Genomic DNA, 16072 nt, shown 5'->3' with positions numbered 1-16072 from the left:
AAATCTAGGGACATTTTTTTCTTCTATCAGGAGGGAAAGACCTCGCGATTCTGAGTATTAATCGCGGAAAAAATACCCATCATACAATCATCATACAATCACACCTGTTTCCCATAAAGGGGTAGGCAGAGCACATGAAACTGCTAAAGTTACATTGCCACTTTTGGCAAACAAGGGGTTGAATGAAAAACGAAACTGTGACATTGCAGTGACAGGTTGCCAGCCTCTCGCCTACGCCACAATTTACCCCATATCCCACAGTCGCCTTCTACGACACCCACGGGAAAAAAGGGGGTGGTGAAATTCTTAACCCGTCACCACACGGGGAAACAATACCCATGTTACAAAAAAAGTGGGGTGAACAACTTTGAAAATGACAGACGGACAGGGCGGCACCAATAAGGGTTCCTTTTGTACCATTTTGGTACGGAACCCTAAAAAATGGCCCAGATGCATCACTTTTGGTGACTAAGTTTACGCGTTGCTAGAAGTGGGTTGCTCCAAAGACACGGTCACGCCCGTATGACCCGCCTTTAATTCATCAGTGTGCTGACGCGCGAGAATCATCTGTTCGCGGATCTTCCACTGGATTAGCGCGCGCTCGCTCTTACTCTTGCGGATGCAGCGGGCCAGAAGGAGAGCGAAGATGATGCCGAGGAGCTGGAGGAAGGTAAGTGATTATTAGAATACTAACTTCAGAAACTCTGTCAAATGATACAGGCTAACTTAGTGCACTTTCACATTATCTGATATGTAATATCGGATGTAGGACCGATATCCCATACATTACAGACACCATCTTGGGTTTTTTCCATTGAAATTTTTCCGACATCCGATATAGACCTCTAAGTACCTGTGGGCGAGTCAGTGGCAATTAGAGTTCATGACAAACGAAATTTGTGACATCATTTATGTTCCTGAAAATAAATAGGGACATAAAGACTTCGGGACAGACAGTAAATTTAAGAGTTTAGGTATTGCCTGAATAATTAATGGCCCATAGTCGTATAAACATTACAGAAATTTCAATGACCTTGACCATGTTAATAAGAGCATCCTTGCAGTTAGTAGTCCTAAGTCTCATGAAGATGACATGAACATCACTGGAACAGTAAAGAGGCAGGGACGACTACGGTGACAATGTTTATCTCTAACTCCTTAGAGCTGAGTGGTCACCATATTCAATTCATGGGCACCATAGTCAATGAATATTTAACCCTTTGGACCTGGAAGACTGCTAGATTCTTAGCCTTACCTTGATAAACATCACAGAAACACCAAGTACTCCAATGACAGTCGAGTTCTGTATAACCATCTTAACGAGAGCATCCTTGCAGTTAATAGTCCTAAGTCTCGTGCGGATGACATCCGAGGCACTGGAGCAGCAAGAACCAGGGACGACTATGGTGACGATATCTTTAACTCCTTCGGGCGTGATCCCTATAGATTTTAAGGCTTACCTTGATAAACATCACGGAAACACCAAGAACTCCAATGACAGTCGAGTTCTGTATAACCATGTTGACAAGAGCATCCTTGCAGCTAGTAGTCCTAAGTCTCGTGCAGATGACATCCACGGCACTGGAGCAGCAAGAGGCAGGGACGACCATAGTGACAATGTCGCCATCTGTTTCCTTGGTGGTGATGACGGTGGAGTGGTTGCTGGTAAACTCTGTGTTCAGGTAGTCGAGATAGGAGTCGCTGCCGCAGCAGTTTAGCTGGAAAATTGGGAATAGTGTTAAAATTTGCTAAAAAACCGGTCTATGAAGATCTTCCTTAAAATTACCTAAACATGATTGAATGAAGGTTGAAGACGCCTTACAGGAAATCAAAAGACTGCCAGATTATTTGGAAGGTGTAAATTTAGTTTTAGTCGGTATCTTTAATTTTCAGAACTTAAAAAAAGCAATTTTCTGTAGTTATCATCATGTAAAATTAATCGCAGGATTATTGAACTTGACGAAGTTCGAATTTCGCGCCTAGAGCAAGGGCCCTGGCTCGCTCTTGCTAGATCCGGGCCTCATACTCAAAGTCCCTAACAAAGTGTGATGACCGTGATGATTGAGGTCTGAAGGAAGTAATAAGATGTCAAACTTACTGAATACTGCAGCGAGTCAATCTCAGCCTGGATCTCTGCGTCAGCAGTGTACTCGGATATGGGGATGGAGAAGTATTTCATCACGACTGCAGAGTCCAGGGTACAGGCCAGGATCACCACCACTAGCATCACGATGAGGATCAGACTCAGGAAGAACGCGTACTGGAATGAACATGGTAAAATTTCGTTAGAAACCTCGTCCGAAACCATAGGATTAGAAGAGCCAGTATGGGTCATGCAGAGTTATATAAAGTGATTAGGAGCATTTTGTTAACCACTTTGAAAATCGAGGGTGTTCTCATGTCTAACATAGTTCCCCAACGTAGTGAAAAAAACGTTGATTACTTTATTCTCTGTTGGTGGAATTTTCATTTTCAGGATCTATCGAAGAGCCTGGGGAATCTACTTGAATAGTTATGATATGTAGGTCCCTAGTTTTAGTGTCCATTTGTTTATAGGTGATCTAGAAAAGAACAATTCAGTACTGTAGGTAAATGATGAAGAACAAACTCGATCCATGTCTCCGGAATAATTATGTCAATGTTGAATAATGGTCGTTTGCTTTGATTTCCATGATTCGTATTGTCAACTACGAGTATATAATAAATATACCTATAGCGGCCTATGCTCAATATTAACACGTGTCGCGTGATGGCGTCGTTGTAGAATATTAGATGAGTATTGAATGTTTAAGGCCACCTAGAATAGACCTATAGCAAATAATGTTTTACCGCTAAGCTAAACATAGTCACCTTAGAAAAGGTGTACAATGTTAACACATTCACTGCAGGTTGAGGTCGATTCAATAATTGTCTAATTGTTGCATCGTGTCGTAGCTGCATAATTGTCACCAATTGTTTATTTAATTAGCCAAGCTCGTGGTCTGCTTGTCTGCCAAACAACACGTGACCATCAATTGACTATTGCAATTACCTACAGTCTACACCATAGAGCGCTGGCAGAGTAACTATTTTGCTCAAAATGACTTACCAAATTGACCAACAACGTGCTCTGCTTAAGACTGCCGAAGAAGCCGAAGGAAGTGACGACCAGCAGCACCATGCCGATGAAAACCGACAGCGCTGATAGGGTGACGAAGCGACCGCCCTTCGCTCCGTAGAAGAAGGAGAAGTCGTGGTATTCGGAATATACGGAGAAGCCGAGGACCACCATCAGACCTGCTACTATCTGGAAATATAATTACTTAATTAGATTTTAACCAGTCAGTTGCTTTTGGTAGCTCTAGTTAATCTGTCTGGGGCCCATTTCTCAAAACTGAAAGTTACAAGTTACAAGCGGAAGTCACTTTCCAACTTGTCATATTAGACATTGACAACCACTTGTAAATTGTAACATGTAGCTTCGAGAAATGGGCCCTTATTTTACTTAATAATAGAGTCCATTGAAAAATTTGGAACAAATAACAATTGCGCTGAAGCGCTAAAGTGTTACCCATGTGGGCTGGCATTCTCAGCATCATGCTGACGCCAAAACCATTTGCCACATTTTCCTTCAATATAAGATATAATAATAGCTACATTTAATTTAGTTTTTTAACATATTTACATAATTATATAAGAAACTAAGACTAAACTTTAGTCTAAATTTAGTACTTGGATTTAATTTAGTATTTAGTTAAGTTTTTTTTGTACCTACTTGCTAATTTGTTAATTCGTTTCTGTGGCAATAAGTAAAGAAATTTCAATTTCAATTTCAATTGAGTGGAGGCAATGAGGGCTACAGGAGATCGAGATCGATGGTGACACATGACGGGGGCTGCTAATAAACTGGTAGTGTAGTCACGGTCGCCCTCAGTAGGTACGAGTACCTAATGAGAGATCGACAAAAAATATGATAATGAATGGACGAGTACGAGTCTGGTATAAGAGAGCCAAATTAAAGCAGTTTTACATTTAGGTAAGTATTTGTTGTATACAGTGTTTTTCAGGTTTTTTTCTGCCTCTTTAAGGACCAGTTGCATCAACCACATTTGACAGACACATCATCGTCACGCAGCAGATATCTATGGAACTTCCCATACAATAACATTTAACGAACGCTTTAACGGTGACAGACGGTTTGATGCAACCGGCCCTTATAGAATGTTCTTATTGACATCTTGTTTCAGTCTGACCTGTCTATTTAATGTATAAGAGGGTGCAGGTACTGGGTACATCATCATGGCTTGCGCACCGGGCTCGCCAGTTTAGCTACTAATAAACTAGGTAGGTATCTACCTACCTAATAAAATGGGGTCTTTCTTCTAATATCTACAAGGAGCGTAACAGGCTACGGGTTTTGTTTCATTCTATCTTATCCAAAGATAAAGGCTTATGTAGGTATTAGGCTACATGTTTAACACGTTAGATACAATACAATTCATCAACACATAAGGAACAGTTTCCGCTGACCTAGAATCTTTATTGATTTAGGTATTGAGTAATAATTAAATATGAATTCGATTGAAATAAGAACGACCTACCTATTAACTAAAATGTTATAATATAATACAATATTTCGATTAAGATTGTGGAGAGTAAATAGTTAGTTGATATACCTACTTAAATAAGTTTGAATAAAATAAATATAATAAATCGATGATAAGGTATGTTAAGTACTTAAGTAGTAAGTTTACCTGTTGCTACTGAAACTCAATGTCTTTTTTCGGTATGTGATTTTTTGGCGAAATGGGCCATTTTTTTTTCTTCCTATCGATATTCTGGGCTAATAAGAGCTTGGGGTCCACTATTAGCAAGTAGTCCAAGTAGACACTAGTCTTTAGGAAAGCGCGCGTCTGCTGACCTTCCAACCCAGAGGACAAACAGGCCCTTTCGGGGAATTAGGATTACCCTTTGCCGAAAATCAACTGGCAAATAATATCAAATGACATAGATAATTATGCTACGAAAAACTCATTGGTACGAGTATGAGGCGGGTTTGAACTCGCGACCTCCAGATTGAAAGCACGCTCTTACCGCTAGGCCACCAGGACTTTGAAGTACGAGTACAAAGTGTCAAGAAAATTTAATTGGTACTTTGCGAAATATAATTTCCATATCTTAGACATCTGTTTAAATAAGTATTATTTAATTCTAAAACTTAAGACTCAACTCATTAAGTATCTACTTAATGATCATAATAGCTTATCATATAAAAGGTATTTATTAAACAGGTAACGCTTTTATTACAAGGTTATTCTATTGTTTACAGATTTCCTTTTTACAGGGAAAGAACCGTATAAATTCCTACATTCTGCAATTAGGTATTACGTCGCATGTCAATGTCAATGTCATCATCAGAGGTTTCATGGTCTAATTCACCTATTTACCATCGTTAAGACGATACGGTAGGGGTCAATTCTCCATACAAACGCTCTCGACTATTTCCTCCCTGGTTTTTGAAGATAGAGCAATGATTTTTTTCAACACACATTGTTATTATTTTTATTTGTGTCGGACCGTTTTGATTTTTTTGATATTCTGCTTTTTAAACTCTAGAGCCAATCAAAAATTTCCAAAAACGGCCTTTTTCATTGTACCGCAAAAAAAGGTGTGATACCAGGGGCGGCTCACTCCGCGATCCTATCGCCGCGCTACAGGTACATGCCGGCGGCCGCGAGTTCGCGGCCTACTCAGGGGTGGCGCGCATTCTCATGGAACGCACGTTCGCACATTCTAATTGTTACTTTACGTCGCGAGTTTTTTTTAAGTTTCATATGCGATGTCCGCGTGTGGAATGGCTAATAAAGCTTAGTTAAATAGACATCATGAATAAAATAGCACAATTTTACATAGATCTACTATATATTGATTGAGTCCCACGGAAAAGTTCAATAAGGCTTGTGATGTTGGGACAAACAAAAATATATAAATGCTGTATATATACCTTGAAAGTACCCAAGACATGAATATAATAGTATAACATTTTTTGTAAATATTAATTCGTTTTAATCTATAGGCAACCCTACCGTCCGACGCTGCGCACGTGCGGCTCGTTTCTTTGTTAGAATTTTGTAGGCATTTTAAAAAGCGGCATTTCGTGAACATCAAAGCAGTGGCACAGTATAAGGATATATCAGTAGTTAATCTCCGGCAGCGGCGGCGCGGTCGTTACTACTGCGCAAGGTCACGCAGGGTTGTACATGTACAACGTTACTATAATCGACTTCGTACAATGTAAGTTGTTGTAAATCTAATAGGTACTATTAACTGTAAGTAGGTTTTAGTATAACAATACCACGTCATGACACCACATTAGTCAGTATTGAAGACACAAAAAATCATTATAAATATATTACTCTCATACGCGCAATAGTAGATTGTGTAACAATAATTGCAAAAGCGTTAATTTAAGTGTTCATTTTATATGTTTTCTCTAGAATACACCCAATCCATCACAATAAAAAAAAGATTCGTTTGAACTAGAAACGTAGGTACCTACTGTCCTACTCGTATTAGTAACTGTGTATGGCGCTATGCTAGTACCAACGCTCTTTCTACCTTTTTATCTAATAAAGATTCAAGTACGTATTTGTTTCTTAAATACTGACGAAATCATATTTACATAAAATGTTTGAATAGATGTTTGCACAATATTTAAGTAGGTACCAAACTTTCGAGCTAGATAGATCGCAGCATCTACCTAAATGTCGTTACAGATAAATCCTTATTGATTTTAATGTGTCATTCTAGCTTTAAATCTCACTTTTACGCCATTTACGTAAGCAATAATGTACCTAACACTGCAAATATATAACAACCACTTACTTTTCTGGGTGTCTAGGAATTCTAAAGAATGACATTTCCGCATTTTGAGAACTTTCCATACACCCATAAACACTACAGTAACGAAAATATGTCTTCGGTGCTGACGTCATTTTCTCCCGAACTCAACACGTCAACACAGCGCGCAAACGCGGCCCCGACTGTCCAGCCCAATAATCACCAGTTTCGCATGTTTTCGCCGCATGCGAGGGGAGGGAGGGGGACACACCGCGCGGCGTGAAGTTTGTAAGAAGAGTTATTACTGGTTTTATACTGTGGCAGTGGGCCTTCTGTACTTGTACTATTATATAATAATTTTACCTTCCAATAAAATTGTTATTATTTTGCCTGGTATATCCGAGGTCTTTATAGAGAGTACGTCGTAGACGTCGCATCGGACCGGTAGATGGCGCCATCGTTCGTTGTAAGTCGCTCCGGCGTCACACCGCCGCGATGTTGGTAGTCCCGTTTTTCCCCACCTGCAACACAAGGCTCCCCGCGCCCCGACCCGCCACCAGCCACCCTCATTGTTGAGGAGAAGTGCCGACGGTAAATTAAGCCTACCAGGAAGGCATCACTCAGACCTCGGATATACCAGGCAAAATAATAACAATTTTATTGGAAGGTAAAATTATTATATTATTTGTGCCGTTTGTATATCCGAGGTCTTTATAGAGACCTGTTTATTATCTCCTGGTGGCGAGTCAGCTGGCGCGCAAGCCTTTGGTAGCCCTATTGGCATAGCATAGAAGAATAAGTGAATCAGTTGTTGAACCGATTTGACAGATGTATCAGTCGAAATAGCCTTCGATCCGCGAATATCTCGGTGCCAGAAACGCCTAAAGAGATTTTCGTGATGACGTTTAGCTTTAGTCAGCGAATAGTTAGAGAAATGACATTATTATACATCGCAGATCAAAACCAAAAAAGATGTAGGCGAGGCTGACTTGAACAAGATACAAAAACCTTAGATACACTATTATTATTAACAGACACGTTATTTTATCAGGTTATAAACCCAATTTCAGACACAGAGTGTGGAAATTAACTGTAAAAGTAGTGTAACTATCTGTACTGTAGCAGGGTAACGTAATTGATACTGCTTTTGTCAACCCTTCGTAAAAATTTTCTAAATCAATATTAGCTTTGATATGACTATTTAAAGTCCAACGTCTTACGTCCATATCAAACACAGAAAAAGGTCATCACTCACGCGCCCAAGGGCTATTTGTTACAATACTGGTATTTTCGATCAGACTATTTCGCGTCAAGCGAGCGCGGTTGCAAGCGAGACTCCTGAACTCTGAACTCTTTTTAGTGAGGGCATTTGAGGATACCGATCGCTCGGTAAAACTAGCCTAGAAGATGAAAAGTACGAGCGCTGTCGATTGCTACTACACTGGACGGAGGTATCAGTCGATTTCTTCAAGTCAGTCATTGACTCTTAGGGTAATCCATTACCTAATCCAAAACCCGATGCGACGGATTTCTACTTCGTGCAATGAAGGTCGACAGAGTAGACTGAGAGGTGGAGACGTCCGTGTCGCATCGCTGGTGGTTGCTGAACACGTCGTGGTAGCAGGTCAAGGGGTGAATTAAAACACCGCCACACATGCGCGCTTTAAGAGCGTAGGCGGAGCGCAATAATGGCGGTGCACCGCACAAACGCTGGCGTTGCGCCCAGTGGGCGCTAGCGGGAACTAACGAGCGCTGATTGCGAGCGCAACGCGCGCGGGACACGAGCGGAATGCACGCGCATTCAGCGCGCTGATAGCGTAGCGTTAGCGCTATGTGTGGCGGAGGCTTAATACGTACCGTTGTACGACGTAATGCAGGGCTCTCGCAGACGAAGAGGTACGATGACGGGCGAAGCAGAAGAAGGCGAGGTCACCGAAGGTCACTTACTTGGCTCCCAGGGGGTGCATACTGACCTCGTACGACAGTCTGTTGGAGTCAGCAGTTACTGTCGTAGTTACTCGTAACAGAAGAGATGTAATCCTGCCATCGTACAGCATAACATAACATACAACCGAACTGTGCATAGCATATAGTGCTATGCGAACCTTAATCCGGCTGCATGTCACTTCAGTCGCTAGCGCCACCGCCTGTTGAAGATTATTTTCCATCGGAAGAGCTTTACTTCGTACAATGTTCCGATTATTGAAGGTCTTATCGGGCTGCAGATGCAAGCAAAACAGGGGCGATTGGCCTACAGCTATCGGCAGCTGTACGAGGTAATGCTGGAAACTGCAGCGGTGCAACCTTCCTCTGTAGACTACGAAAGTTGTGAAATTGATGAAATCAGGTTCAACGATCGAATCAAGCACTATATTAATTCAGTATAGTCGAGCCAGATGATAACTACTGAAGTCCTCCTGAGTTCCTGGCCCCTTTCGCTTTGAGCTGGAATCTCAAGTTCACTAAGGCGAAGCGGGTTTATTTTTCCCAATTTGTTTATTAGAGGCTCGGCGAATAAGTTAATCTCTCGAATGGACAGTGGGCGCCACAAGCCTCCGGGAAATCGTCGTGTACTTGGAACCCCCGCGGCCAGATTACCGATCGGTTTTGGTGTCCACCCGGTAAACAGACGCACGCTCAGGATGCAGGACGCTGGCTCGAATTCAGATCTGGACATTCTGAAAGAGATTTTTTTTTTTTTTTTTTTTTTTTAATTCCGCAAACCTTTACGATGTCTTTGACCTACACAATGAGCGATGTACAGGAATCACAGGGTCGTCTCGCGAGGCGCCTCTCCGATTAGATAGCTCGCGAACATCGTCAGGACACCCTCGCAGCAGTGCGGCTCCTCGTCCGGTTATTGACGTCTTACCTCGTTCCACTATGGGTGTCCAAACCACGTTAGGACGTAGCATCTTTAGAATTTATCTGTTCTCACTTCGGCGACGGAGGAGTCCTTGGTCAAAATAGAGTGTAAATACTGTCGTACTTCACGGGAACTGGAAAGAGAAGAGTGGATACCATAGTGTACGGGATGTCAGCTGATAGCGGCGCCCGGCGTCACATTGGAGGGTAGTATCAGCCTGGTCAGCAGCGATACCGTAGCAGACGGAGCCTGGATAGTCGTGGTCGTAGCACCATTGTAGGGGAAGACAGTGTTCGCGGTGAGCGTGACATCTTAGGCGCGACGGGCGTTATCAGCGTGGCGGCTAGCAGCACCAAGGACCCACATCAGCAATCTTACCAGCTTGTCACTGCAGCAGACGCTGTTATGTTCGGCGGTGAGATTGAGACGGCCGTCGTCAGCTCGAAAGGCGTCTCGATGCCCTGTCGCGTCACGCAGTATCGTGCTCAGTGGCCCTCTCGAGGTCGCCGCCGTCAGCGCGGGAGGCACCGGCGCCAGCGTGGCAGTCAGCTACATCGGTGAACAGCATCAACAGAGTTCGCGGCGTCGTCACGGCAAACGCGGCAGGAAAATTAGCGACGCCTTCGCGGCAGCCGCAGTATTGCGCTCGGTGGCGCGATGAAGGTCGCCGCGTCTGCAATCTTACCTCGTGCGATCGAGGCGACATCAAGGCGCCAGCATCAGCGTGTCGGCCGTCGACACCGGTGGAAAACTTCAGGTAGCTTGCGGCGTTGTCACGGCAGACGCAGCAGAAGGATTGCGACGCCTGTGCAGCGGTTAACAGTATTACGCTCCGCATCACCACTGAAGCGCCAGCATAAGCGTGGCGCCCAGCAATACTGGTGGACAGCTTCAGCAGGATCGCGGCGTTGTCATGGCAGATGAGCTCGCTGCATCACCATCGAGGCGCCAGCATAAGCGTGGCGGCCAGCGATACTGGTGGACAGCTACAGCAGGTGGACAGTCAGCAGGATCGCGGCGTTGTCACGGCAGACGAACGCTCTGCATCGCCATCGAGGCGCCAGCATAAGCGTGGCGGCCAGCGATATTGGTGGACAGCTTCAGCAGGCTCGCGGCGTTGTCAAGGCAGACGCACGCTCTGCATCACCATCGAGGCGCCAGCATAAGCGTGGCGGCCAGCGATACTGGTGGACAGCTTCAGCAGGATCGCGGCGTTGTCACGGCAGACGAACGCTCTGCATCACCATCGAGGCGCCAGCATAAGCGTGGCGGCCAGCGATACTGGTGGACAGCTTCAGCAGGATCGCGGCGTTGTCACGGCAGACGAACGCTCTGCATCACCATCGAGGCGCCAGCATAAGCGTGGCGGCCAGCGATACTGGTGGACAGCTTCAGCAGGATCGCGGCGTTGTCACGGCAGATGAGCACGCTGCATCACCATCGAGGCGCCAGCATAAGCGTGGCGGCCAGCGATACTGGTGGACAGCTACAGCAGGTGGACAGTCAGCAGGATCGCGGCGTTGTCACGGCAGACGAACGCTCTGCATCACCATCGAGGCGCCAGCATAAGCGTGGCGGCCAGCGATACTGGTGGACAGCTACAGCAGGTGGACAGTCAGCAGGATCGCGGCGTTGTCACGGCAGACGAACGCTCTGCATCGCCATCGAGGCGCCAGCATAAGCGTGGCGGCCAGCGATATTGGTGGACAGCTTCAGCAGGCTCGCGGCGTTGTCAAGGCAGACGCACGCTCTGCATCACCATCGAGGCGCCAGCATAAGCGTGGCGGCCAGCGATACTGGTGGACAGCTTCAGCAGGTCGCGGCGTTGTCACGGCAGACGAACGCTCTGCATCACCATCGAGGCGCCAGCATAAGCGTGGCGGCCAGCGATACTGGTGGACAGCTTCAGCAGGATCGCGGCGTTGTCACGGCAGACGAACGCTCTGCATCGCCATCGAGGCGCCAGCATAAGCGTGGCGGCCAGCGATACTGGTGGACAGCTTCAGCAGGCTCGCGGCGTTGTCAAGGCAGACGCACGCTCTGCATCACCATCGAGGCGCCAGCATAAGCGTGGTGGCCAGCGATATTGGTGGACAGCTTCAGCAGGCTCGCGGCGTTGTGGCGGGGGCAGAAGGTGGCCGCGCTGGTAGCCTGCTTATTGACGACTGATCACTAACGGCACGGCGCTCGCGTCGGGGCAGCAGCAGACATACTTACAGCGTCGCACGCGGCGCCTATGCGGCGGCCACAACGTTGTTCGGCGGCACCGCAGAGATGGCCATCGTTAACGAGGAGGCAACTTCTACGCAACCTCGGCGGCGCCGACGCGGCGGACAACACTGCCGCGGTCAGCGGCGCTATCGCAGCGCTACAGTAAGTTTCGGCGCCGACACGTGGCTTGGGGCCTCCGCACCGAATCGGAAACCGAACATGTTCTTTCTAAAATAATATGAATCTGCTCACCCATTCGTCGGAGAAATTCAAACCTCCTTGGAGCGCGGTATTCCTCCACCGCGCCCTCCGCCGCCGCCGCCGCCGCCGCAGCCCGCAGGTCGCGCAGCCCGCGGTCGCGAAGCACGTGGTCCCCGGAGCACGTGGTCCCCGGCGGAGCAACTTACCTACGTTACCGCTTATATTCTAGCGCGAAACTTTTAATACGCGGATAACACTTCCTACTTTAGTCTCGGAAATGCGAATAGTTTAAAAAGAAAACTGATTAACGGTAACGATTTTTGCAGCATGGAACTTTCTTACAAAAAAGTGGGTAGAATCATAAAGCACCGCTCGTTCATTTCTATAGTGAGAACCTCGAAAGACGAATAATGATCGCTAGCGAGGCATAATATATCTCATTATTCAAGACGAACGAGCGTAAATTAAAAGGGAAGAAAGAATTGACGGATGAAATTGAAAAATTTCATAATTCCGAAACATTATAAGCCACTTTTTTAAATAAAAACACGAATAACTCTGGTTTGACCAGAAATAACAAGGAAATAGAAACTAAAAGATTAATTTCGAGACACCATGCTGTAAAAATGTTCGAACGGAATACGCGACAACCGGTCACTTCGGCGTTCGACGAAACAATGAGGGTGGCTGGTGGCGGGTCGGGGCGCGGGGAGCCTTGTGTTGCAGGTGGGGAAAAACGGGACTACCAACATCGCGGCGGTGTGACGCCGGAGCGACTTACAACGAACGATGGCGCCATCTACCGGTCCGATGCGACGTCTACGACGTACTCTCTATAAAGACCTCGGATATACAAACGGCACAAATAATATATTCTGTGGTGATACTCAAGATTGGTAACAATTAACCAAAAAAGCTAAACGGTCCGACATAGATTATTTCATTGTTATTCAGATTCTCAAATTTCGTTCCGATTGATTAAGTTTTGAAGGAGGAAAGAGTCGAGAGCGGAACCTCGATTTTAAATTTTTTTTTGAAATATCTTTTGACAGTTGTTTTTGATGGACAATTTTTTTCGATAAATCTAGTTAATAATAATAACACTTGTATATTTAACTAAAATTCCCAAGTTGAAAGCCTTTCCATTTTAGCATTTTCGCTACCGTATCCTCTTAATCGCCACGATCGTTATCTTGTCTCTATTTACTCGTCGACTCGGGTATTGTTTCACTTTGTGCATTTATAAACTCTACAAGTACTTACCTACATATTTACCTTACTTCTGTAGGCAGTTACAGGAAAATCCCACTTCATATAATATTGAAAGAAACAATATGAATGTTTACATATTTAAAGTCACACACAGGTCGAACGCGATTAATTAACATTATTTTTACCTTTTTTCCCAACGTTTCGGCCAGGTTGCACTGGCCGTGGTCGCGGAAGACTGACGTCCCAGCAAAGTGTCACCGGAGATGTAAACAACACAAAACTACCCGATGTTAATTTATATAAATGTTCGGGGTAGACAAATAAATATAATCTACCCGCTTTTAGTTATTGTTTATTTCCCACCGCACGACACACAGCACTCACAATGACGATGGATGGATGTTGTGAGTGCTGTGTGTCGTTCGGGAAAAAAGGTAAAAATAATGTTAATTAATCGCGTTCGACCTGTGTGTGACTTTAAATATGTGTACAAAGCGCGAGAACTTAAAGTGTAACATGAATGTTATTTGATGTTTACCAAACGTTCTTATTCGGTTAAGGAAAACATCACTTGGATGGTCAAATGGGAGTCACTTTTGTAAAATGTGTATGCCAAATCTTGGGATTAATTGCCAAATCGGACCTTAGGCACTTTATGAGCTGGGGCAAAATGCAGAGATAACGCAAGGAAGAATAACTACAGTGTTAACAAAATTAATGTAAAGGCTACGAGTAGGTATTAATTTATTGTGGTGACCAAAAATCTAGGGTTAAGTAAATGTTGGGTTGTGCTATAGGTATAGCCCAAAAAACTTCTAAAAAGATGAAAACAGATGACTACTGGATCATTATTCTTATCATACACGGACAAGAGGTTAAATAACAACATAATACTCACGATAAACATAGTTGTGATGGTAAGCAGCAGAAACCTAATCGACTTCAGGTTATACTCCGCCTCCGTCTTCGTAAACTTCATATTTTGCATATTTGCGCCTTGTATCGTTTTACTGTTCATTTGCATCACTACACTGAACGGCACCTGTTTTAGGAAACGATATCGAGGTGATAATGTCCTGGCAGTACTGATAAGGACATAAAGTGGCGCTTTGCGGGCTGTGTTGCTATTACAATTTACTGTCTACTACAGGCGAAGTGATAGCTCAGAATAACCAGTTTAAGAGCTGGATTTGATAGCACAGAGTTACCACATATTCATAGATCACTTTAAACTGGATTTCGCTACCACTCAAATCGAATCGCCAGTGCAAGTACTGAAATATACGACAGTGTTGTATGACACGAAGGCAAGTGGATTTAACGAAATTAATCTTTAGAATCGTAGTAATACGAGTCAGTCAACGCTTTTGTCAATGAGAAACAATAGATAATAGCCACTTACACAGAATATTCAAATTACTAATGCTCAAGAAAAATTCAATGGCTACCAACTGAGTGTACGCTTCGTCACAGTTTAGTGAGAAATGTTCCAGTTCATTAGTGCAGTTAATGGCGTTCGATATTTGAAATATTTGAATTCTACTTCGCAGCAATAAATAAACAAGATTAACTCTTTTTTTAATTCCTTTCGAGGTCAAGGATATTGCGCTGCTTCTATAATTTCGGTGTGTCTTTGAAAGAAAATGTATTCCTATGGCTAACCAGCAGCATTAAATATTAAAATGTTTGCACCAATTGCTAGATTAGTCTAAACTCTTAAGTGTAGGGAACCCATTAGTAGAATACATATTTTACAATTCTCTTACTGCCCAGGATCTATACTTTGTCAAACAAGTCTGTCAGTAAATAAGAACTAATAAAACTATAGGTATCCTTTCCTCTAGCACCCTAAAGAAAAGAATGCATATACCTACAGAGTTTATTCTATAATTTTATTCAATATTGGTTGTCAGTGCCACTTGCATTATTATTCAAAACAAAACTTTAGTGCAAGTGCACTGACTGGGTAACCTATCAGTTCGCACCTTTTATCTTTCCACGACTACAGTTTTTTAAGACGCAACACAACACCTCCAAATGTCTATTAAAAAAACAAGTCGTAGATCACAAACAATTTGTTTTTTTTTTCTTCGCGCACGATAGTTCTGTCCTCGAGTCGACTGTGCACTATGGGCCAACGACTATTTCAACGCGACCCTGAACTGCCTTACTGCCGCTAGACCGCTACGACCTCTGACTGTACGTTATTGATTTAAAAATATTAACCAATATAGTCGTGTTAGTGACAATTAAATATTTATGACGGCGACGGCAGTGCATAATGTGGCGGTACTTGCCTGAAGGGCCCTTAATTATGCTGCATGAGTAATAAGGTCCTCTTTTATCAGAATTTATTTTTTAATTTCGGATGAAAAGGACCTTATTGCACTTGAAGTACTTATAAGAACCCTTTGGGGAAAGTAAAGCCACACGCGGCCTTTATTTTTCAGCATCGCATGACCAAGTAGATTGGTGATATTTTAGATCTGGCTTTATATCTACTTTTATGCACCTACCTATTGGTTTTATAAGTGCCCAAGGCAGTGAACGATTCTAACGGCGCAATTCGTGCTTTATGATAATTTTGTTAAGATACGTCGTAATAGTAGTATGTGTACTCGTCAGCCCCGTGTGGTGATGGCAAAAAAATTCACCACCCCCCTTTCCTCCCACGCGTGTCGTAGAAGTCGACTCTTATTTAGGTTCAATTGTGATGTGGGCGATGGGCCAGTAACCTATCACTGCAATATCACAATTTCGGTT

At 44.0% G+C, this 16072-nt stretch overlaps 1 protein-coding gene across 2 annotated transcripts; it reads right to left on the bottom strand.

Moving 5' to 3' along the window:
- Positions 1 to 249: 249 nt before the first annotated feature.
- Positions 250 to 15442, bottom strand: LOC125228070 (CD81 antigen-like). 2 transcript variants are annotated; one of them, XM_048132519.1, is made up of 6 exons: positions 15295 to 15442; positions 14208 to 14351; positions 3089 to 3286; positions 2099 to 2260; positions 1461 to 1718; positions 250 to 660 (listed from the first exon to the last, which is right to left on the bottom strand). In XM_048132519.1, exons 2-6 carry the CDS (start codon positions 14331 to 14333, stop codon positions 475 to 477), a joined length of 930 nt encoding a protein of 309 aa, XP_047988476.1. In that variant the 5' UTR covers positions 14334 to 14351; positions 15295 to 15442; the 3' UTR covers positions 250 to 474. The 2 variants fall into 2 exon arrangements, with proteins under 2 accessions (XP_047988476.1, XP_047988475.1); XM_048132518.1 differs by lacking the exon at positions 15295 to 15442 and having other exon boundaries at positions 14208 to 14612.
- Positions 15443 to 16072: the final 630 nt, after the last annotated feature.

The sequence above is a fragment of the Leguminivora glycinivorella genome, chromosome 7 (genome assembly GCF_023078275.1).
Source record: "Leguminivora glycinivorella isolate SPB_JAAS2020 chromosome 7, LegGlyc_1.1, whole genome shotgun sequence".
Classification (NCBI taxonomy): domain Eukaryota; kingdom Metazoa; phylum Arthropoda; class Insecta; order Lepidoptera; family Tortricidae; genus Leguminivora; species Leguminivora glycinivorella.
Note: the sequence above shows the minus strand (reverse complement) of the source record. Positions and strands in the feature narration are given on the sequence as shown.

Bases quoted from the DNA above. Each gene is read 5' to 3' on its own strand.
- LOC125228070 (XM_048132519.1), bottom strand. From the start codon at position 14,333: ATGCAAATGAACAGTAAAACGATACAAGGCGCAAATATGCAAAATATG. The intron at 3,287-14,207 runs GTGAGTATTATG...TTATATTTCCAG, and splicing joins CCATCACAACTATGTTTATC to ATAGTAGCAGGTCTGATGGT. The intron at 1,719-2,098 runs GTAAGTTTGACA...CCAATTTTCCAG, and splicing joins TTGACTCGCTGCAGTATTCA to CTAAACTGCTGCGGCAGCGA.